General features: G+C 41.6%; 2 protein-coding genes across 10 annotated transcripts in view; one reads left to right on the top strand and one right to left on the bottom strand.

The window, feature by feature from the left end:
• The window catches only part of sfmbt2 (Scm like with four mbt domains 2), a 46620-nt gene extending 24302 nt beyond the window's left edge, over positions 1-22318 (bottom strand). Inside the window, exons 1-4 of one of the 2 annotated variants that reach the window (XM_084573628.1) lie at positions 19903-22318; positions 17742-17836; positions 11204-11444; positions 6635-6649 (exon numbers count right to left, since the gene is read on the bottom strand). In XM_084573628.1, the coding sequence (XP_084429754.1) occupies positions 6635-6649; positions 11204-11444; positions 17742-17836; positions 19903-19993 (442 nt within the window). In that variant the 5' untranslated portion in view covers positions 19994-22318. The remainder of the gene's footprint in view (positions 1-6634; positions 6650-11203; positions 11445-17741; positions 17837-19902) is intronic. The other variant, XM_084573629.1, reaches the window with a different exon arrangement.
• tmem110l (transmembrane protein 110, like) overlaps positions 2210-25365 on the top strand; it is a 37251-nt gene continuing 14095 nt past the window's right edge. For 3 of the 8 annotated variants that reach the window (XM_084573631.1, XM_084573638.1, XM_084573632.1), the window contains exons 1-3: positions 2210-6691; positions 7325-7397; positions 8690-8917. The gene's annotated coding sequence lies outside the window, so the exon portion shown is untranslated. Of the gene's footprint in view, positions 6692-7324; positions 7398-8689; positions 8918-11324; positions 11467-25365 lie in introns of those variants that run through there. The other 5 variants (XM_084573635.1, XM_084573637.1, XM_084573636.1 and 2 more) reach the window with 3 other exon arrangements.

Genomic DNA, 25365 nt, shown 5'->3' on the forward strand with positions numbered 1-25365 from the left:
TCTAAGTAACATCCACATGAATGAATGAATGCCAGGTCCAGAAGTTTCCCAGCAGAACACTGAACTGTCACAAGATGGTCAACGTTATTTACTTCTCCTGTCAGTGGTCATAATGTTGTGGCTGATCTGTGTACATATCTGGTCAGATCATTTCATTCAGCGTCCATGTAAACAGTTAACAGCTGTTACCTCTGATCGCAATGATTCATTTCAATCGGACTGAATAAATATGGTCCATGTAAACGTAGCCAGGCCGCTGCTGGCTGTCAGTGTGAGGTTAATGCAGTTTTTCAGACAGGAGGCGGGTAATATGGCCGAGAGCATTACATTACATTGGCGAGAATATAGTTTCCAAGTCAATATATAATAATGTCATATGACAAATGGAGGCACTGCAGTGACCCGTGTTGTACTGTTGTGCAAATTATTTCCCACAGAAAGACAATAAATGATTGACGTCATTTTCAAGCTGTTAAAAGATATATTCTCTGTTTCAGAGGCGTAATGTATGTACTGAGTATACATAAGGAGAAAAATATCTGGTTTGAAGAGATCATTTGAAAGATTATATGTCAAATGTGCCTTTAAGCAGTTTTAAAGTAAACACTATGCTAATTCTGAACCTATGCTTATTATAGATGCAGGGTCACTTGCAGGATTTGATTAAGACCTGCTGTGTGTCCGTGCTTCTCTGTTAATATGACCTCTTTTTAATCCCTTCCTCTCTCCTTAGGACAATTTAAAACATTTTTAATTTAAAAACTCAAGGCTTGAATTAAATTAAATCATGTGCACCTTGTACAGTTGTTGAAAAAAACCCAAATCCACCAGATCTTCTCTTGGGTTTGCTGCATTTCTTCCTCTTCTCTCAGCAGTAAACTGAATATTTTTAGGCTGTGGAATCTTGGTGGAATTAAACTAAAATATTTAAGCTTTTTAAGGGTTTTGGTGTCTTTCCAAAAACACGAGGTGCTAGTAGTGTGGTTGTGTCACAGCACAAAATACAACTAAACAACCTCAAAGCGAGCATATAAACATCAGTGCAATTACCGTTAAGTAGGCATTAATAAATAAACATGTGTGTAAATATACACAGAGATAGTTATTGCATATGAAGTGTTGGAAATTGCAGCAAATTATTAATTAAACAGCCGTCTCTCTCTTAACTAAATCCCTAACTGTTGACTAACGATGAATCATTTCTTAACGCTAGATTTCCAGACGGTTGCTGCAGCAGCATGAATCTGCTTTCAGCATCGATTTGTCAAAACAAAATGATTCAGGCTTTGCTAGGTCTCGAGCATCACTCTCAAACCGACGCAGCCTCGTGTGTGCGTGTTTTTTTTTTCTACCCACAATTCAACTGTCAGCGCACCTCGCACACAGCGGTGGTCTATCTCAGAGCGTCATCTCCGGCAGGCTCTGGCACGAAGCAGCGTGGTGAATTTCATTATGCAAATGACCACAGTCAGGATTTGTTCAGCGCTGCACAGCTACCTTACCACATGACCAAACTTGTGATGTCGCCGCAAAATGCTCTTTACATGAATGGATGGACGTGTCCTCGATACATGCAGACACACACACACACACGCACACACATGCATGCATGCACATGCACTCACGCAGAAATGAACACATGCACAAGGAGGGACGTGTGGGAATTCACAGCAGCCAGTCCCGACACGCTCAGTCCCGAAGAATCAAATACAATCAAACTTTCATTACCATCTATCACTGCCTGGACGCATTATCACGGTTTGACTAATGCTTTTTGTCTCACGTGCTGAGACCCCGTTAAACAAAAAGGAAAATATACAGAGAGTGAATTTATACTCTTCAGTTATGGATGGATTACTAAAACAAAACTAACTCAAAGACACAAAAAATTAACCCAAAGAGACACAAAACCACCTTGAAGAGACCTGAATCAGCTCTGAACAACCCTTAATGATCCACAAAACAGCTTAAAGCGAAACAACATGACTCCATAGATACACAATCAATTTTAAAGACACACAAAACAAACCTACACAGACTTGAAATTACTCCACAAAGACATGAAACAACCCAGAAGAGACACACATTTACCTACATTAGACTGAAAACAACTTAAAAAGAGAAACAAAATGACTCCACAGAGACACAAAACAACCTCAAAGACACAAATGCACCTTTATGTGACACAAAAAACTCAAATGACTCAAAAGGATACAAAACTAACATAATGTGTCACCAAACAATGCAAATGCAAAGACACAAACTGACCTAAATTAGACACAGAACTACTTAGAGATACAAAATCAAGCCTTAGAGACACAAAACAACCCCACAAAGAGACACAAACTGACCTATATTAGACCAGAAACACCTTAAAGAGAAATAAAATGACTCCACAGAGATGCAAAACAGCCTCAAGGGACACGAAATGGATCTTAATGCGACACAAAACAACTGGAAAAGACATAAAATGACTCTAAAAAAGACACAAAACAAACACAGTGCATCACCAGGACACAAAAATTAGACACAAAACTACTTGGAGAAACAAAATCACACCACAAAACATCAAAAAGACACAAATGCGACAAAAACAACTTGAAGAGACATAAAAAGACTCCAAAAAGACACAAAACGGACACGATGATACACAAAATGACCCCAAATAACACAAACTGACCTAAATTAGACCAAAAACACCTTAAAGAGAAACAAAATGACCCCACAGAGACACAAAACGGCCTCAAAGGGACATGAATGGACCTGAATGCGACAGAAACACCTCAAAGAGAAACAAAATGACTCCAAAAAGACACAAAACAGACACAATGATACACAAAATGACCCCAAATAACACAAGCTGACCTAAATTAGACCAAAAACACCTTAAAGAGAGGCAAAATGACTCCACAGAGACGCAAAACAGCCTCAAAGAGACACAAATGGACCTGAATGCGACACAAAACAACTGGAAAAGACATAAAATGACTCTAAAAAAGACACAAAACAAACAGAGTTCATGACAGGACACAAAAAAAGACACATACTGACCTAAATTAGACACAAAACTACTTACAGAAACAAAATCACGCCACGAAACAACCTCAAAGAGACACAAGTGGACCTTAATGCAACAAAGAAAAACAAAATGACTCCACAGAGACATGAAACAACCTCAAAGAGACACAAATGGACCTGAATTAGACAAAACACACTTTAAAGAGAAACAAAATGACTCCAAAAAGACACAAAACAGACACAATGATACACAAAATTAGCCAAAATAACACAAACTGACCCAAATTAGACCAAAAACACCTTAAAGAGAAAGAACATGACTCCACAGAGACGCAAAACGACTAGAAAATATATAAAACGACTCTAAAAAAGACACAAAACAAACAGAGTGCATCACCAGGACACAAATAGAGACGCGTACTGACCTAAATTAGACACAAAACTAGTTAAAGAGGAACAAAATGTCTCCATGGAGCCCCAAGCAAAACAGCCTTGAAAAGACAAAAAGTTACGTCAAAGAGACACAAACAGACGTAAGAGAGACACAACATGACTCCAAAAAGACACAAAACAAACTCAGTGATGCACAAAACGAGTCAAGTTGCACAAAATAACGCCTTCACTTTCTGTATATTTTTACTTGAAATGTCAAAAAGATGTGAATGATTGTTTTATTTTACCAACTGCATGACATAACAGGAGTCATTTTCAGCTACTGCAAGAGCAAAGGAAGTGGTTACAGGTAAGGTGGTGAAAAAAACAAAAACAAAATGTTGAACTCTCCTTCAGATGAGTTTTTAATTTCTAAAAAAATAAAAAAACTACTAGCAAATTACGCAACAGAGGAGCTCGCGTGGCTGCAGACTCATGCAAACACTGATTATTGGTGAGCACAAAAGATTTGCTGAGCGCATCAGTTAGCAGAGGAGTAGTATTTGAACTGGAGGAGATGAAGCTGTGTGTGGGTGGGTGAGAGTTTCAAAGGTGAATAAGCAAGTTTGACAAAGGATTTAGGCGTGTTCGCGTCATGAAACAGTCCTTAAATCAATCAATCGATCCATCAGGTTTTTGCAGATTCTCTTTTTTTGGACGTGAGCTTGACGCGGGAAAGTTTTCTGGGCAGAGTCACAGTGAAACTCTCAAGTTTGCAAGGTGGAGAAATCTCAGCCGTCTTTTTAAATCTCGCTGCTGCAAACAAATATTTTTTTTTGTTTCAGCTGAGAGTTTGAGATGTTTGAGATGTTTGCACGTCTGGAGTTCATCCAGTTTGCATCCCGCCGCGTTTGCGAGAAAAGTCTCTTATGAATGAGCGGTCCTCGTCTTTTTATTCACGACCTCGTGTGCGGAAACTTCCAGTCCAAGTCGCGATGCGCTCGCAGACATTTTCAGAAATGGCGGAGGAGTATTTCTAAGAACTTTACACTTTACTGAAGTCTCGTCCTTTCGTTATGTCTTCGCTTTTCTTTCATCAAAGTCACCAAGTTGTTAGCTTGCTAAACTTTTAGCCTTGGTGGCTTTTAGACGCCATCGGTTTGTGTAAACGACTTCCCCAAGCCATAACCACAAGCTCACAAGCTCCACTCGAAGGCAGCGTGCGTTTTCTTTTTTTTTTTATTTCAAACTGAAAGATAGATCTTTTGACTGCAGGTGTATGTATTCATCAGCGCATGCATTCCTCTCAGGGGAGGTCACTGCTAAGGCTCAATGGGACTCTTTACCGAGATTAATTCCACAAGTCAAAAAGTCTCCTGTGAGGTAAAATAAAAAAAAAAAAATGTGTGGGAGTATTTTATAGCCGTCATAGTCCATGTAAACACAAAAGGAGATGAATGGAATCTGTTCGTCACGTCTTGAAAAAGCAAAACAAATCAAGTTAATTAGGAGCATACAGTAGCTTTAAATTCTAAACAGCAGCCTCACGGGGGATTACCTCTTCAGTGGAGAGTTTTATCCACATGTTTTCGACTTTGGTCGCCTTTTGTTGTATTTAGATTTTTGAAAAAAATTGACATTTAAAGAAAGTGCAAAACAAGCTAGTTTATGCAACAGATAGGCATTATTGTCTCAAGTATTGCAAGACAAACAGGAATACATCCTCACATCCAAATAAAAGAAGGTGTGGAAGCATTTCTATACCAGGCCTGAATTACAAGTTCTCATTCTTTTTAGTTTGATTTTCACGCCTCCTTAAAATCAGACTATTATTAGAAGTCGAGAGAGACAGAGAGAGAGAGAGATGGTTTCCTACTAAAATTCTTGTCGAGATTAGCGACTCTCACACTGATTTTAATCTGCCAGACGCTTCTCTTACAACTTGTGCTCTTCGCACGGAACCGTGCAGCGCTTTGTAAATAAAACTGACGTTTAAAGGCAGTAATTAAGGATTTGTCCTCACCTCGGTTTCATTTGGTTTCATTTTCCAACTGTTACAAGATAAACAAGCCCTAAGTACATCCTCACATCCGTAGAAAAATTAGAAAACAGTTTGTGTTAAAGTGAGAATAAGACAGAAAAAGGTGTGGAAGCACTTCCACACCAGCTCTTTTCTTAAATTAGACTATTACTAGCCCGAAAAATCAATAAAGAAGTAAAAAAAACAAAGATTAGAAGCTGCTGATCGCTCATATGAGAGAGGTCTGATGAATAATAAATAACAATCGCCTACTAAAGATGTTTTTTTGTCGTTTTTAAATGCACTTTATAAATAAAACAGACATTTAAAGTAAAGCATTAAGCCCTGTGTTTCAGAACACACGATTTAGGATTTGTCCTCAACTTAGACAAAGGACTGGCTTGATTTTATAACCGTTTTCAGGCGTATTACAAGACAAACAAGCCCTAAGTGTGTCCTCACATCCATAGAGAATGAGAAAACGGTTTATATTAAAGTGAGAATAAGAAAGAAAAAGGTGTGGAGGCACTTAGATACCGAGCCTTAACTACAAGTTCTTTTTAGTTTAATTTTCAGACAATTATTAGCCTAGAAAATCCATAAAAAATAAAGAAATAACGATTAGAAGTTCACCATAAGCGAGCTACTAAATATCTAAAGTTCTCGTCTGGATTAGTGACACACATTGATTTTAATCTGCTTCATGCAACCAGCTGATGTTCGCGCTCTCTTCAGCTGGGACGGGTGACCTTCTTTTTTTTTTTCTTCTGACTGAGGACGCAGTTTGTTTTGCCGCGCAGCACGAGAGGAGGCGTCTTTTTTTTTTTTATCAATGCATCGCAGTTCTCACTGGTGTTGCACTCAAGTTATCGCCGCGGCCCAGCTTGGCCTTAGCGCTCGCAATCAACAGCAGCAGCAGTGTGTGTGTGTGTTTGTGTGTGTGTGTGTTTGTATGTGTGTGTTGTCCCTCTGCTACGACACACACAGCTAGAAAAGAGACACATGCAGCAGCAGAAGAAGAAGAAGAAGAAGAAGAGTTGAGGCTGTTAGGTCACTCCCTGCAGAGAGGTGAAAAGAGGAAGAAGAGAAGAGGAGGGAGGAGGAGGAGGAAGCACACTGTACATGCAGCTCTGAGGCCTACAGTCGACACAGTGTTGAGTTCATGTTAGCCACTAGTGAGTCGGACAGGCGAGTTAGTCAGAGGCACTGTTAAGAGCCGCTTACCTTTTCTTAGGTTATCTGAGAAATAAAAAACAAACAAAAAGGAAACAAATAAAACAGGTAACTGAGACACAGGTGTAAGCAGTCAAAAATACACCTACACACACACACACTCTCTCGTTCTCTCTCTTTGCTTTCAGCTGACTAAGCAACACCTGCTAAAAAAATAAAAAAAATAAAAAATGTGCATGATGCAAATCCTTGAAATGATGCACTTCTTTGGGGTCAAATTCACACATTGACAGCATGTTGCAGAAACCTCTTCGGGGGGAATATAAGTCGTCTGCATTACATGATTTATGCTTCGGTTTGCATCATTTAGCATGCAGCGGTATCTGCTATCCATCATTATTTAAATAAAAAATGAAATAAAAAAAGGAAGGGGGGGGGTAAATTTGAAGCTTTGACAGAGGTTTGAAGCACGGAGAGACGGTTAATAGTAGCTGATATCAGTGGTTAGTTCAAACAGAAAATACAGCTGTTTCTTAATTAACTTCGGCTGCTACTGCTACTTCAGTCGAATCAAACAGTTTAGGCACCTGCAGAATTAGAAATCTGCTTTGCAAAATCTGTTTTAAAAAATTGATCCTGGTTCACATTCACCGGTGACCCTTGAAGGTGCTCATTTGCAGATGTTTGCATACTTGTCGTTTATTATTTTTATATATTTTGACTGTCATTTACATTTCAAAGCCCCGCCTCCTGACAGGAGATGGATCAAATGATCGAGACTGGTCGGTCTGGACGAGGTGTGGAAAGTTGGAAGGTGTGTGTGTGTGCGCAAACTATAATTACCCATAAAAATACGTTTGTCCCAGCCTAGTCTAGAAAAACACTAGGAGGAGGTTGGGGTAGATGGATGGAATTTGGGTGTTACATGCGGTTAGCTTTAAATAACCGCTAAATATGCACGTGAGGAAAAGATTGGATTTATTTCTAAATATTTAAACAAAACAGGCCTTTTCTAATCTTAACCCAACTCCCAACAGGAGCTGGATCAAACAATCAGTCGATATGGTTTGCATAAAAACCCATGATTAGCCCCAACCCCTTTTTGTATGCACTGAAAAACCCAAGGAGGAGCTCGGGGTAGATGGATGGTCATTTAGAGAGTTTTGACTTTATAGGCCGAGGTTTGGCTCACACGGTCCCACGTGTGGTTAACTTTAAACTCGTAAAGATAAGAAAGAGATTGTGATTTTGGTTAAATATTAAACATATGTTTGTATCAGAAACTAGTTTTTAATATGTAAACATAACAGTTGTCCTCAATTGAGCCACAAAATGTGTCGCAAAAATGCCAAAACACAGGGAGGAGCTCGGGGTAGATGGAGGGTCATTTGCAGAAATTTGACGTTATAAACCAGGGTTTTGCATCTTGTGTCTTAAAACGTGGTTAGGTTTAAACTACTCAAAGCAAAGATGAGGAAAAAATATGGTGTTTTTGAACATGAACGTTGCAAAAAAATGTTTAGGATGAAGGTTTACCCAACAGCCATTGCTCTAATATGTACAGATCTAAGACCGAGCACCACATTTGATCTCAGCTGAGCTTTTTCTACATGTTCTATAATGGTTTTCAGACATCCCACCAGCCAAAACAAAAAAAAAAAAGCCTCTAGTATCTCCTCATACTCAAAGAAAAGGAGAAAAGCGGCTTAAATGGCGGTGAGGAAGCAGTACTGTTGCAGGCATTAACCACAAATTCTCCATTGTATCTTATTTTTTGTTTCATTTTCACAGCTCTTACACAATATGTATGTTAGTGTAGTTACTAAGAGACAAAGCTGCTGTCTGATTAAAGTTTCACCTCCCGCCCACAGTTTGGTCATGTTTTAAATTCACATCAGATTCTTTTGTCTAAACTATATAAACTAGTCTAAAACGATAAACTGATTAGTTCATGGGCGTTCTATTTTCTAGTTTCGGTTTATTAAATGCTGTCAGTGTCGGTTTTCTGTTATTACGTGGTCAAATAATTGGGTAAACTCTCCATCCTGAATCGTGAAATTAAAAATAAGTGAGGCTATGAACAACAGACTGTTTCCTCTGTGACAGATAATCAGCCGAGATGAGAATACAGCTTGACGTTTTCTGGACGGCCCGAAAGACAAAAGAGGAAGTCGCTGAAAAGGCCGGCGATGAGCGAAAAGGACATGTGGAGAGTCGGGTGGAAACATATCCAGGTCATCTCCACAACGACGGAGGCGGCGAGCTATCCATCAACGAAGAAAGTGTCGGGAGTAGGGGAGTGGGGGGATAAATGGTCCGAGCGAGTCTGAGAGGGTGAGTCATCTATCTGAGGGTGAGCTGCAGGTGGAAATATCTCCTCTGTATTCTGATATTTTGAAAGAGACCGGCTGAAAAATTTCAAGATGATGCTTTATTTTAGAAAAGACTGTTTTACAGAAAAGGTGACCTGTCTTTGATTTAACCCGGCTTTGGCTGTGGTGTGATGTGTCGGTTAGATAAATGGCAGTTGAGCCGCCACAAAAAAAAAATCAAAGCGCTTCGAGGAAAACCTGTCTTTCCACTCAGTTTACTTAAAGCATTCTTTGAAAGGTAAAGATGGGAGGTGTCCACTGTAGTGTGCAGTGTGTGTGCTTTAAGGTCACACTCTCCAACGAACAAACAGAACATGTGCCGATATCTACTCTTGCTGTCGGTACAAATATTAAATCAAAAACCCATGCGCAACATCCTCAGTGACATTTTTTCATATCAAAAGAGACCACTGCTTACAGTAACTGAACTTCTGTTGCAACATTAAAAGCCCAGAAAGCTGTTGGGTTTACAGAAACTGAAGAGCAAATTGGGAAGAAATGCAAATGAGCTTCAGTTTATATGCCACGTTGCATCAACAGAATTTAAAAAATAAAAAAATAGAGCGATTATTCTTAGAGTCAGATTTCTTGTCTTATTTTTGCATTATCTTGTGATTTAAATCTAATTCATTGTTCTTGAGCCTTAAAGGAAACTACTGTTTTTTTACAACCTGGACCTTATTCCTGGCGTAAAATACGATATTTTACTCACCCATATAACTTTTGTGTAATTTGTAGTCCTTTGGGAGATATTTAGATCTGCGTATATCCATATAGTGAGAGTGAATGGGGCACCGAAACGTCATCCAGGTCAAGGTTATTATCGTTAACGGAAACGAACGAAATAACGAAAACTAAAATTGAAAAAACTATTTCGTTAACTGAAATAAATAAAAACGAAACTTAAAAGAAAAAACGATAACTAACTGAAACTGTATTGCGTGATTAGAAAACAAACTAAAACGAACTGAAATTATAGATATAATTCCCTTCGTTTTCGTCTCTGTCAATTTAATTATGAGCCTCAACTGGTTGGATTCATATGATCGATTTATTCCGCTCTGGCAGTTTTATGCTAGCTGGCTGCAGCAGCAGCAGCAGCCCCTTACTGCACCTCACGGTCTGTGACGTCACCTGGCAGCACCATGGCGGTTGCAGCAAAAGCTGGGAGAAAGCCTTGTATGGGACTTTTCTGAATATGATGACGAGAAAGATAAAAGCAACTGTCTTGCGGTGGAAACAGACAGTGACAAAATATGTGGCTTGCTTCTCAAAAGGGAAAAACCCCAAGAATCTCAAAGTCCGCTTAAGAAGCTCGCACAAGGCGGCTAATGTCGAGTACCAAAACAAGCTAGCCTGCCGCAGCCGCCGTCCCCCGAAAGAGAAGGATTAAAGGAATAGTTCACCCAAAAATAAAAAGTCAGTCATTATTAACTCACCCTCATTTTTTAAACGTATCCTTTGTTGAATTTTATTATACAATACTCACTCTGACTTTTTTGAATCCTGCACCTGACAAATAACCCAAAGTATGAAAAAACTAAAACTAATACTAAAACTAATAAAAACTAAACTAAAACTAAGCATTTTTGAAAATATAAAAACTAATAAAAACTAGCAAACCCACACTAAAAACTAATAAAAACTAACTGAATTGGAGGGAAAAAAGTCAAAACGAAATAAAACTAAACTAAAATGAAAAATCCAAAACGATTATAACCTTGGGTCAGAGGTTAGTAGGTCAATCTACAGACCCCGGATGATGATAACAGGTATCTCCGGACTCAACGGGGAATAGCACTAGCGTATCATAAAATAATATTGGTGAAATGAACGAGTTTTGCGGCAGATTTAGAGGCTGCGTTTCGGTGCCCCATTCACTCCCACTGTATGGATATACGCTGATCTAAATATCTCCCGAACGACTACAAATTACACAAAAGTTATATGGGTGAGTAAAAGATCGTATTTTATGCCAGAAATAAGAAAAACAGTAGTTCCCCTTTAAATCAAGTTTATTTGAGTATCTTTCATTTGAGATTTCATGCCAAAGCAGCGTTATGCATCCTGTTAACGTTAATTGTTAACTATTTATTCGCTATTATCTAAAGTACAATTACACCGCAGCATGATGCTTTGAAGAAACCTCCCGTCAGCTCTGTAAAACCGTCGGCATGTAGTGATTCAGTTGCTTTAATTTAGTTTGACAGTCAAATCTGTGTGTGTGAGACCAGGTGCAGGTGCCTACCTTCAGGGGGCATGAGGGTCTTGTTGTTCTGGGCGCACCAGCCCACCGGGTGCAGCTCGGCTACCATGACGTCGCACCAGAAGTCGGCCTTGCGGTCCTCTCCGTAGCCGCTGAAGCGCAGCAGCAGCAGCTGGCCACATGTGGTGATGATGGTGGCCACCCAGTACGTGTCCGGGCTGTTCTTATTGGCCACTTCCAGCTTCATGCCCGGCTGGAAGCTGCTCTGCAGGCTGATCTCCACCTGGAAGGCACACAGCGGGGCGGTAACATTTTTAATCTAAATCAATACTGTAGAGCCAGTGAGTCCAGCGCGGCGGTAACATGAATAAGAAAAGATCAAACGGGTTGTAAAACAAACTCAGAGTTTATGAAAACCACTTTATTTGAAAGTGAAAGTGAAAGCTCTCGCTCTTTGTCAGTTGCAGATGACCCGTGTGCACACAAGCTGAGAGGAGGCAAACATGAACCTCTGCAAAATCTAGGCCTATGGGCGGCTGAGGTTCTAAATTAAGCCTTTGTTTTCTCGTTGGGTTTGTTGACAGCCTTCGACTCTTTGACCACACGTGCTCTTTGCTCCATTTACCTCAAAAGATAAGTTTGCTTTAAGAAACAACCTTAGATGTGGAATGAAAAAAACGACGTAAGGTAGCAAAATGTGCTCAGACGCCTTTATGCCGATGTTATCTGACAGTGTGATTGCTGGTGCTATCTGAATATATTTAAATGCTAAGAGAACAGATTAAAATAGTTCAGGGGAACTCCGCTAATTTTACAGAGCAAAGGTCGGTTTAAGAGAACATCAATAAGCCACGTTATTAAGTTAAGAAAACCTCGCGCTGTGGCCGAGCTAACGTAACTGCTGGAATTTAACCCACATTAGAAACTAAAGGTCAGGATATTTCCGCCTCTTCTTTTTCAGTTTGAATCATTACTTTAAAAGCCATCTCCATGGATCAGTCATTTAATGGCAAATATTATCAGATCCCTGCCCTTCACATTTACATATTGGACGCTTTTATTTGGGAGGGGGGGTTTCTGGCATTTCATGAACTAAAACGAAAGCTAAATCAGTAAAACCTTTTGCTCTAACACCCGACAGGTGAGGTGAGATTCCAAATAAACAAAATTCTCCTCCTTTAACGACTCGTCAGTGCAGAACAACAACCTTTTCAGTTCGTCCTTGTGCAGAGACGCCGGTAAATCTGTGTACGAATGCGGCGCCGCGGCGTAATGCGTTTTTTCCACCGTAGCCACAGGCCGCCATACAATCCTCGAGACCATTACAAGCCCAACAGGATGTTCACACAGGCAAACACACACACACACACACACACTCACAAGTGAATGGAAAAGCCAACATCTTAGAAATAAACACAATACGAATGGCCCCGTGACTTCCTGCTGCAACAATGCAAACGTGCTGTATCACTCCGGCTGGCTTATGTAAGAGGGCTACGGGCAGCAAACACTGACTCTGTGTGTGTGTGTTTGTGTGTGAGTGTGTGTGGTTGTGTTGTATAAAGGCCCAAGAGAAATCCCTGTTTCAATTTGTCCAGGCAGAGAGAGAGAGAGATAGAGAGAGTGAAAGATAGAGAGAGAGATAAATAGAGAGAGAGAGAGATGAGGGCTGCACTTTACCGAATCACATTTTTCTGGGGAATTCATGGTCTGTTTCCCAGTGATTCAATCCACTTACCAACAAGGCAATTTAGCTTCCCAGAGAGACCTCAAATCACCACACGGGCAGTTTTGTCCGACATCGGGGGCTCACTCATAAACCCCACATATTCTAATCTCGCCCCTTATTACATCCGTCGCTCCGTCGCGATACGAGAAACCAATAACACAGACGCACTCCTTCAAATCTTAAATTACCAGTCCGCAGAGCCGACAGCTGAACGCCACAGACAGCTGCTCCGTCGGTCAAACTCAAGAGGTGGATAAAGACCTCGCATCCAGGATCAACTGCGGCCGCCCATCTGGCCTGTGATGTAACACGTTAATGAAAGCAAAGCCTTAAAATAAAATAAAAATTAAAGAATTATTTGGCTGCGTTTGGCTGAGGTTTAGGGGGATTGAAATATTATGTCAGATATACGGTCGGATAATTTAGTAATTAAACGCCATAAAAGACCAGTTACGTCGATAATCTGTCGAGGAACGGAAGATTATAGAAGAGAAAACGAATCTATTGTCAACTGAACGGCAATCTAATAATAAAAAAATAAAACTGACAGTGGAGAGAGAGAACAGTCTTCAACATTGACTGATATAGACCGATCAGCCACAACATTATGACCACCGGCAGGAGAAGTAAACAACATTTAAACCATCTTGTGACAGTTCAATGTTCTGTTGGGAAACTTTTGGACCTGGCATTCATTGGTGTGGATGTCACTTAGACATGTAGCACCCACCTAGACCAGACCAGCCCCCCCCCCCCCCCCATAGCAATGACACTCCTTGATGGCAGCAGACACACACACAAAAATACTTTAGGAACAACTCAAAAAACCACAAAGAACAGCACAAGGTGTTGACTTCACTCCAAATTCACTAGATCCCAAACTGATCAAGTATCTGTGGGATGATCCACAGAGGCCCCTCCCCTCAAAGGCCCACCCACTAACAACATCCTGTTGCCAGACACCACAGGACACCCTCAGAAGGCCCATGTCCATTCTCTGATGAGTCACGACTGTTTTGGAGGCACAAGGGAGGCCAACACAATATTAGGAATGTTATGGCTAATCAGTGTATCTCCATCCTGTGCCGTGTTAATTAACCACACTGTTGCACTGACTCACATCTACATTTATAACCATGAACACAAACATCGTCTCCAACAGATGAACCATTTCCTCCTGTTTTAGGGACAATATTGAGATTTTTAAAACCCTTTGGAAGCATTTTAAAGTTCGATCTGTAAGAAAAATAACGCCAGGCGTATGTCAATAACTTCAACTAGAAAGAAGTAGTAAAGACTCTCTAAACATCACTGTTGAACCTTTGGCAAACTGGTTCTACTGCAGTGGAGCACCAAATCTGCTGGAAATACCACAGAGGATGTTTTTTCTTAACCAACTTCCAAGTTCCTTCCTGTTCTGATTGAGGCGGTTAAATGAGGCGTTTTAATTCTGATTATTAACGGAATAATAGTGTCCATACTAAACCTGAGTTTAGGTCGCCAAAACAAACTTTATTTCCCGTCTTAGTTCACTTATTCTAATTTATTTTACTTAGAAGAACATGCACAAAAGTCACACGCTTTTCAGTTTTCCTTTTAAGTTGATTTAAAATAATATAAATGTCACTCCACGCTGTTTATCTGCATCTTTTCATTAAGTTGTGATCATTTAATCCACATTTTTGTACCCATTTCTCCAAAATTCAGCCCAAAAAAAACATCCAAAATCAGTGAAAATTGTTCATTTCAAAGAAACGTCTGTGATTTCAGTCGATATTTTTACAGCTCCTGTTCGTAACAAGCGTACGCTGCAGGTCTGAGAGGTTTATGAGGTCTGATCAAGTACAATAAGAAGAAAGACGAGCGAGAGGCAGATTGGAAATAAAGAAGGGGTCAAAATTCAGTGCAGCCACAAGCCGCTCTGTTCTCAGTATCTGAACATTGGGTCTTACATTTCCAATTATGTAACGCCTTCCACTAAAACCTCACTGAATGCTAAACACCCGAGTACACGCGCTGGAAGCCGTGCATCCAGATTTAAATGCATGCTTTCATTCGTAGCCTCTCAACGCGAGACAGAAAAAACGCGAATGATATTAAATTATGCAGAAAAACGCAGAAGGGACTCTGAAGAGCGTTTTATGTGACTTTTCTGTCTTGACTGATCCTCAGAAGAGAAAACACATCCCCGCTTGTCTTTATATTGTCTGTATGTTCTGTAAGCAGGAGGAGAAAAAATAAAAAAAAAACTAAGTCACATCTGGTTATTATGAGTACACCCAGGCACATGCAGCTTTGCCTCCAGAAGAGAATTCATCATCAGTCTGGCGGCGGTTCTGCTGAGCTTAGCATTAGCCCGAACAACATTTAGAGGGAAACTAATTAGCTGATTCAGTGTTATTTCTAGAATCATTAAGTTAGCGTTTGTTAGCGTGCTGCACAGTAAAAGCAGATACTAAATAGGAACGCTTCAGCTCGACAAAAGCGAATAAAAGCGGAGGATTTATGGGTCGCGGTGACGTGTAAGATGGACACCAGGCCGCGGAGGTTAAGCACAAGGATCTGACATGTTGAACAGGCCACACACTGGTTAACACGCTGCTGATCTGGACTCCTGATCGTCTGTCTGAACCAGACCGCAGCACAGCTGGCCTGCAGAGTCACTTGCCAACAAAAAGCACCTCCTTTCTTATTCTCCTCCACGAGGAGTTTCCACTTTAGGAAAAAAAAAAAAAAAAAAAACCTGTCTGCGTCAAATCCACCCTGTAGATTTATTTATTTATTTTGAACAGGTTTCACCTTGTGCCACATTAATTTCTAGAGAATTGAGGCACTGAGTCGTTTCCTGGCGCAGACATCCGGCCTCCACTTTGCACAGACACTGATTTTAGAAAAAAAAAAAAAAACCTGCATATTTTAAAAGACGTAAATATTCAACTCCTTAAGCAACTGGAGTGTTTTATAGAAAGCTTAGCCACATGTAATTTACAACATTTAAGTCATTTTCACATGTGCTTTTACATTTACGCATTGCAAGTTGTGGTTTTCAACAAAACTGGAAAATAATCGTAATATATAGGGATGTCCTGATCGGTATCGTGGCCATAAATTAACAGATCGGATCTTTCGTAGTTATTTGTTTTATGTCCGCCATAAACCAAAAACCATCCAGAGAGGATTAGGGAGTTTATGGCAGTAGTGTTGGATGACCAGAAGAGAACACAAGATGCGAGCTACTCTCTTCCACACTACATTAACTCTGACAGAAATATTTATTGGACTGAATCCAGTCGACTCTAGGAGAAGACAAGGAAAGACTTTAGGAAGCTACAAGGAGGAAGTTTTGTTTATTTAACCCCTTAACGCCTCGTGTCGCGAACTCACAACTCACTGTTTCCGCTCAGACTGCAGCCGAAATAACGCATGTAATACTCCAATGTCAGTTTGTGCACATTCAAACCGGTCGGAGTGGTAAGCAAAAACACAAATAATTAATTTCTTGATATAATTGAAAAATTAATTCAGGCGTTAAGGGGTTAAGATCGGATCAGAACTCAATATTATTCAATCAGGAGAAAAAAAACTTGATCTGAACATCCCTGTTTACGTATGGTTGTGATTTAAAGCAGCCATATTTGATCGTTTTTGAGAAGGAATAACTGGAATATCTCACATATTCCAGAAAAACATCAAAATCCAAATTATACTCTGGTTTCATTAGAGGTAATGGTCACGAAAATATAATCTGGTTTAGTCATATTCTACATTTCATTTGCTTGTAAATCCCACATAAAGCCCAATAATGGATTAAATCCAACTAACCAGCTTACGTGAGGGCATTTGAAGCCTGATATAAACCGATCAGCCACAACATTATGACCACTATGACTGGAGAAGTGAACAACATCGACCATCTTGTGACAATTCAGTGTTCTGCTGGGAAACTTTTGGACCTGGCATTCATTGGTGTGGATGTTGCTTAGACATGTAGCACCCACCTAGACCAGACCAGACACCCCCACCCCATAGCAATGACACTCCTTGATGGCAGCAGACACACACACACAAAAACGCTTTAGGAACAACTAAAAAAAAAACATGAAGAACAGCACAAGGCCTCCAAATTCACTAGATCCCAAACTGATCCAAGTATCTGTGGGATGATCCACAAAGCCCTCTCCCCTCAAACCCCCCCAGATAACAGCATTCTGTTGCCAGACACCACAGGACACCCTCAGAAGGCCCATGCCCATTCTCTGATGAGTCACGACTGTTTTGGAGGCTACAAGGGAGGCCTACGCAATATTAGGAAGGTGGTCATAATGTTATGGCTGATCGGTGTGTCTCCATCCTGTGTCATATTAATTAACCACACTGTTGCACTGGCTCACATCTACATTTATTACCATGAACACACACATAGTCCCCAACAGATGAACCGTTTCAATAGAGATTCTTAAAACCCTTTTGAAGTATTTTAAAGTCTCAGAAATTCTACAAAAGTCCGAGAAAGACTTTCGATCTGTAAGAAAAATAATGCCAGGCACATGCCAAATAAGGAATACCTTCAACCAGAAGGAAGTAGTAAAGGTTCCCACTCACTGTTACATATTTACCTCCATAAATTCCAACACAAAGAGAGATGGCTGTATTGTTTTATTTAATTATTACCTGCATTTGTCTGCTCAAAAAACCGGCAGAGGTTGTCCAACAACTTGCGTCACAAGGAAACGAAATCAATGAGAGCGCTCTTGGCTCCGTCTACCATGTCGTTAAAGGATCTCTGCATGTGCTACTTATCTATGAGGCTGTATTTAAAGGATCAAGGTGTGAGATGAAGATGGCACTCACATGTTTGAAGGTGGTGTGGGGGGCGGCGTCGGCCCCCGTCTCCTCCATGTACTCCTCCCAGTTAAACTCTGCCTCTTCCTCCATGGATTCAGCATCTGAGAGAAAAAAATAAATATAAATAAATAAATAAAACGAGTAGCAATTAAACACGAGAGTTGTAATGTCTTGTAAACGCAGCAGATTTTTGCACGTTATTCACGGGAGATTATGTGGGAAAAAAACGGTGCGAGTCGTCTTTTGCGTAACGTCGCCACTGTTTCTCTCTCGTAGGTGAGAATTGTTCGGATCGCCCGTGGGAGGCTGATGCATCTGAGGTTTAAAGCGTCAGCTCTGCTTCTGTTGTGTGTGCGAATGCGTTTGCGTGAAGGCAGTGTGAGTCTCTGGAGACTCCTCGGTGTGAAGAAGAGCGCGGGACCGAAACTGCCGGTGTTTCGAAGTGAGACTGTAATGTGTGCTCGCTTCTCTCAGCTACAGATTTGTTTTCTTTGTTCAGCGTTAAAGTCTAGAAATCAAAACGAGCAACGTAGCCAAAAATTAATCCATCAATTATTCTCCAATTGGTCAATTAATCCACTGGTCAACCACTAACAACGACAACCTCCACCATTTAACTTCTACTGAAACATTCATTCATTCATCTTCTGTAACCGCTTGTCCCGTTGAAGGGTCGTGGGGCAGCTGGAGCCTACCCCAGCTGTTATTGGGCGAGAGGCCTCCAACCGTTCACACTCACACCTACGGCCAATTTAGAATCAACAATGAACCTAACGAGCATGTCTTTGGATGGTGGGAGGAAGCTGGAGAACCCGGAGAGAACCCACGCAGACACAGGGAGAACATGGAAACTCCACACGCCCCAGTCGGCCGGTGGATTCAAACCGAGAACCTTCTTGCTGTGAGGCATCAGTGCTAACCACTACGCCACTGTGCCGCCCACTACAGTGTTGTAAGTTCCAAAAACATTTAGCAACTGGAGATAAAATTTGATAGAAATTAAAACGTTTTTTTTTTCATTTATAGACAGAAGACGACCTCTTCACTGCCGCCACATCACTCGAAAACTCTTGTGAAGACACTCTGCTGCGTCATTTGAGACGCATCAGTCTATACCAGCTGCACACGCCGGTTGCCTTCTATAGAAAACACGAATCAATGCAGTCGCTGCACGTCCCGATCCAGAGAGCGACCGGGATGTAGGCCAGTGACGTATCCTGACATGTTGATGTGCAGTGACATGCATCCAAACGGGCTGGTGTGCGGGTTCGCACTTAAAGAAAAAAAAACAAACAAAAAAAAACAAACTGGCATGCATCCGCCCGTATTCTCCTCCGTCCATTTACACACGGATATTTGCTGCGTGTTCAAACATCAGGCAGGTCGTGTGTATCAAACAGTTTGTTTCTGCACGTCGACAAACGTTACGCTCTAAGTGGGTGTAAGCAACCTTTCGCAGATACACCGATCAGGCTATAATACTCATCAGAGAATGGACATGGGCCTTCCGAGGGTGTCCTGTGGTGTCTGGCTACAGGATGTTCTTAGAGGGGAGGGGCCTCTGTGGATCATCCCACAGACACTTGATCAGTTTGGGATCTTGTGAATTTGGAGGCCAGGTCAACACCTTGTGCCGTTCTTCATGTTTCTTGAGTTTTTCCTAAACCGTTTGTGTCTGTGTCAGGCTGCATCCTGCTGGGGATGGCTGCTGCCATCAAGGAGTGTCATTGCTATGGGGTGGGGGTGCCTGGTCTGGTCTAGGTGGGTGCTACATGTCTAAGTAACATCCACACGAACGAATGAACGACAGGTCTAAAAGTTTCCCAGCAGAACACTGAACTGTCACAAGATGGTTTTCACTTCGCCTGGTTTTAATGTTGTGGCTGATCGGTGTAAATAGCACTATACTATGACAATCAGCACTGAATTTAAATGATACTCAACGCTATGTGTGCCAGTTAATGACAGAACGTAGTACACAACACCTGCTTTGTTCATAAATGTCATATTAAAATATTTTAACGTTGGAGAAACAATTGTTAGTTGCAGCACTTCTGCAAACCTTGAAAGAAAACTCTACAACGGAAATAATATGATATCTGACGATGGCAGCTTCATGAAACCCAACCGGCCACATTTACTGTAAGTCAAAGAAACTCTATCTTACCTGTGTTCACCTCTTCTTCTTTCCCATTGGTTGGATAGTGTAGTTTCCCTGTGGTGAGGGCCAGCGGCTGCTCCTGAGGGCGAGACTGCATCCTGCACCTTCCACTTCCTGTTAACCTTTGACCCGTCACTTCTTCTTCTTCTTCTTCTTCTCCTCCTTCCTCACTGCATCTCTCGCTTTCCTCGACAGCCCTGCAGCAGAAATTTGATTCGACAGATAAGGTCCTTCTCTTACGATAACACAAAAAGTAAAATGTTTACAGTGGCACGGTCCATGCGAGCGGTGAGGTTTGCCCAAGAAAACACCCACTGTTTGGCAAGTATTTCCTAGGAAAAATGATCTGGTAGACAGGAAATGATGCACTCTGCATTTCCAGTTTCTTCAGAATAAACAAAAGAAGAAGTGGGTGGTTAGCATGAAGAGCAACAGCCTTCGTGTGTTGACGGGCAGAAAGAAAAGACGTCTTTACTCGATAAGCACTTGAGTAATCAAAGAAAAAAAAAGTCAGCTGATAAGTGTGGAATTCCGGCCGCAAAAACCTCTGCAGCAGTAAGCGCTGGCAAAGTGTGCTCGACAGTCATTTAAAGCTTCATTTAAAGTCAACCTGTTATGTCTCATTGCAGACCGTCTTCTCCCTCCTTAGCTTGAATTATTCCGTATGCATATTGACTGCCGGCTGCATGTATTTGCATACCACGGCAAAAACTCCATCAGATAACCAATCAGAGTCAAACAAAGTAGTAAAACTGGAAAGGACGTGAGCGAGCGAGCGAGCGAGGCGTGTGTGTGTGTGACTGCAAATGTGCATTCAGGAAACCTTGCCACGATACAACGCTGCAGAAGTCTAGAGGAGCTAAATGTGGGAGATAAAAGAGGAAACATGACTAATATAAATACGTGACACATACCAAAGGGGCCTGAGCTGTGTAATGTTGTTGTGATGGTCATGATAAGTCGAAAACACACCCGGTTTAACAATGATATCATCAGTTAAGCTGAAAAGAGTTTAACCTCAAACTAAAAAGAATGATTTTCTCATTTTCTGCAAGGAAAAGAAAACTAAACGGACTTTTGGTTTAGTTTACGATTCCTTAAAATGAAGTCCAGCTGATCGGAGCTAACTAACTTCAAATTGATAAAAGCCTGGCTCAAAATTTATCCCCCCACAGGAGCAGAAATCCTGTAATCTGCGTTTCTTTTTAACAGATCCAATCTCCAAAACCTCCCGAAGCGCTCGCAGATCTATCACGGCCCGGTTAATATCAAATATCCTGACATTTCAACAAGCGGCTTATTACTGCGAAGAAACTGACACCGTGTCAAGCGGACCTTGAAGCACATTGGTAACAGTAGAGTAAACAAGCATATATCATAGTTCATGAAAAGGTAATAAATCCTTCAGGCGTTAGAGGGGATGATGTTTCCTCACATTTACAGAGACATCAGAGAGGTTGGAAATCGCTCATGCATCGCGCACAGTTATTTTTGGAGCGTTTATTGGTTATTTCGCAGGTCATTTAACTAATTAACGCCTTCATTGTTAGAGCCGCAGTCCTCAGTGTCGTTAAAGTCCAAACAGCAGCCCAGAACTCGTAAATTTTAAGCTTGAAACAAAACTGGAGATGCGGCAAAAACAGATTTTCTGCATGAAAACAATTAACTGATCAGTATCACGTCGTCAAAGCTGCAACAACAACAAAGTCTGGAGGACACGTGCAAACACTTTGGCTTTGTGTTTGCACTTTAAAGACGAGTGGGATAGTTTCGGGTCGTGACAATACCAGAATATGAGTATTGTGTGTGCAAAACAAAGGCAGAATGAATCAACGCGACAATCTCGGCAACCCACCGTGTTTGTCACTTCTCTGGCGCTTGTCATATTGTCAATCACTCACCGACTTCCACCCACTTTTATCAACCTGGCGATTAAGCTCTGCCGTCACACAGCGATCCTCAATCGAGTCCAAAACAACTCAGAGCTCGGGTCGTCGCTCTCGACATCCGAAAGAGCAGAAAGCACTCCGAGACGCATCCTGATATCCACAAAAAAAAGCCCAGAGAAAACTCCTCGGAGAACTGTTTGAGCCGAGTGTATTTGTTGAACTGCGAGGCTGGAGTACAAAGGCTGTGACAGTCTCCACAACCACCCGAGAGTGTATGTGTGTGTGTGTGTGTGCCATCCCCCCACCACACACACACACCCTCCTGACGTCCCACAGTGGCTCCAGCGTACATACACTGCGTAAACAACAAGCTGAGCTAATTTGGCTCACATGATCGCCGCCCCTCTCCCCCTTCTTGCTCGCCGCCTAAGTGCCCTGCAATCTTCAGCAGCATTGATACATCGCGACCGTCGGCGCGCAGCCCTCTGCAGCAACTCATTAAAACTAATCAAAGAGCACTCTGCTAGCAAATAGCAGCAGGAGGAGGAGGAGGAGGAGGAGGAGGAGGAGGAGGAGTCCGGCTTTCTCCTTCAAACTCCATCCGAGAGGCTGTTTTGTTTCCCCCAACAGGATCTGACTTCTCAAACCCAACATATGATTGTACAATTAGTCACTTCTCCAGAAAAAACATCTGCAGCTATTCAAGTGGGATGGTTTTGTCATAAACTCAAATCAATATCATTTTTTTTTTTGCACTAAACCGTTCGTCTTTCTTCACCAAATATCAAAATAAAGCTGAACTGGAGCCCTAATGGAAGTTTCCTAGATGCCTTCAGATTCGGCACACTCCCTCTGAACTGCGCCGACTACGACTTTGAACTTTAATTTGAGGGCTCCGGCGACCACATGAGAAGAAAAATCACAGGAGCTGCAGCTCTATCATTGTCCACCTGCACATTCCTAGAAACTGGAAGCAGAGCGTTGCATTAAAAAAAAAAAAAAAAAAGTAAGAAAAGTGGAAAGTTGTTTCACTGAGCTGCTGCTGCAAGTCCAAGCCAAAAAAAAAAAACAGGAAATGTGTCACTCTCCACATACTTAAAGGCTGCGTTGCTCCTTTCCCCAGAATTCACCCTGACATATTTATTATCTCTGGAATTTAAAAGGTCACATATTTTAGTCTTTTTTTTTTTTAATCAAATTAATGCCGCTCCCTCAGGACTCAAAGAATGTGCAAACAAGAAAAGTCCTCAAGACAGAGCCTTTAAAATATATTTAAAAGTGTCAAGCGTGGAAGGAGGAAACTGGAAACACGTCGTAATTAATCATATCAAGAGAAACCAGGAGGATCTTTTCTACACTGTCAGTTCCTTGTAAGAGCATGTTGAGTTTTTTTTTTTCTTCATATGCTCCCTCACGGGTCAAACGAGTTTTATAGCCCTGAGGGACGGAAAAGCAGCCATGGGCTTCTGTTCGTGTAAACTACTTGAATTTATCCCTGAAGCAAGCTGCATTTTTTTTTTTGGGAGCTGTAGGAAACAGCCCGGATTGGGCACTGGGAGGGGGATTAAACTGGTTAATCTCTGGACATTTACGCCCCCGTTGTCTCCGTTTTTTTTTTTTTTAATTGATTAGCCCCTGATGGAGGAGCGCTGGGCATCCACGTGTCGTCCTCCTGCCTTTCTCTAAACCCATCCAAAGATTTAATGGGGGATTTAGGAGATTAACTACCACTGCATGGGCTTGGGTTTTATTGCATTACTCCCTATTAGGTTCTCCTCTTTTAACCCATCCGAGAGTTGCGTCCTCTTGGCAGCGTTTTACCAACCCGTCCTCTGTTTTCCTGCAGTTTGAACGCGTGCACGAAGCAGCCCGTGCTGTTAACGGAGAGGAGAGTGAAACACCTTCAGCTCGGAGCTTTCTTATTTCAACATCAGTGGCTGGAAATAACTTCCTACAACGCGCGCTTGCGTAACGTGCCCTTTTCAACCTGCAGCTTTGAGACTGTGGTGGTTCCTAAAAGAAGGATAAGCCTGATATTTGCCTACGTCCTCCCTTTTATTCAAATACAGGCCGAGAGTTAGTTTGCCAAAGAAAGAAGATCAATATTTGTAGTTAAGCAAGCCTCTTTCTGTTTCTCTATCTTCGCTTCTCCTTGATTGAGGATTAACATACAATGCCTTATCAAAGGAAAACTGCCAGGATGATCAAAAATGGCCGCAGGGTGGTTCTTGCATTAATAAAAAAGAAAGAAGGAAAGAAAAAGAAACAGTCCAGAACCATCAATAATGTGCACAGGGATTCATATTGATCTCAGCAGTGGAGAAAATAGATCAAATAGTATTTTGCATTTATGCTCGTTTTGTTTTTTCCTTCAAAAGTGCCCCCCCCCCTCCTCCTCCTCTTTTATTTTTTTTGCACGTTTCCTTCATCTCACAAGACTGCGCTCAGCCACCATCTACTCGCAGGAGGCAAAAATAAATGAATAAATAGATATAAATAAAGATCTACTCGGGAGTATCGTGCAGACTTTATTGTTTCCGTTCATTATAGGAGGAATCCTTTGGAACAGCGCAAAGCTTCAAACCTCTGATTTGCAGATCGCCTTTCCCCCAAAAACAAGGAGAAATAATTAAATAAATTCAACCAATAATCTGTTGAAATGCTGCACATTTACGCGCAGAGAAACAAAATATTCTCGACTGTGCAATCACCAACGTGTTAGATTGCAGATGGTGGTGCAGGGGAGGGGGAAAATGTGGCTGGGAGTCAGCCCGCACGTCGGTTTTATTTGGAAAAAAAACAATTTCGACGCGATGTAATGCGATGTGGAAGCAGAGGCATCGAATGAGCGGCAGCGTTTTCTTTGATAAAAGTGAAAGAGGAAACGTTAAGTGCACATGAGGAAGATGAGGCTGTGAGGGGTGTAGCCGACCAGGCAGGCTCGCCTGGCACTCCGGTCATGTACTTTGCACACTCAAAACTGCAGCGGAAAAAAACTCCCACGGAGTTGCCAAATGCCCACTTCGAATTTAATTGACTAAACCTCGTGTATGTCCATCAAAAGAAACCGAACCGGGCGCGTTAGGTGCCGTCGTTTTATTTTTTCCTCGTTCAAAGATTTTAAGGCGCAGTTTTCCCGTCAACGAAACACCATAACCCGCCATGTTGAAAGTGGTTTGACATTTTAGGCAGTGTCCGGTATTTACCGATGGCTTTTACGCACCAAAAGGGTGACGGAATTAAAAAAAAAAAAAAATCCCACATGACTCATGAACAGGCGAATGACGGCTGTAAGTCACCTCTAACGTGAATCTACCAAAACAAGTTGGCATCAAACAGAGGGAGAAAAAAGAAATTGCGTCGTGGTCTTTGAACGCAGCGTAAAAACACGTTGAAATAACTGCGTGCGTGCGTGTTCTTCACGCGCAGATGCTCGAAACGATTCCCTGAAATGTTAATTACATGTTATAATGTAAAGAGAGGGAGAATAATAACGAAATATTACCGAGGGTGCCACGAGACGGTGTCCTCTCCGCCGGTGAAAGCTGTTAATTACGGCGCGCGAGAGACACTTTGAAAC

The sequence above is a fragment of the Chelon labrosus genome, assembly GCF_963514085.1.
Source record: "Chelon labrosus genome assembly, chromosome: 23".
Classification (NCBI taxonomy): Eukaryota; Metazoa; Chordata; class Actinopteri; order Mugiliformes; family Mugilidae; genus Chelon; species Chelon labrosus.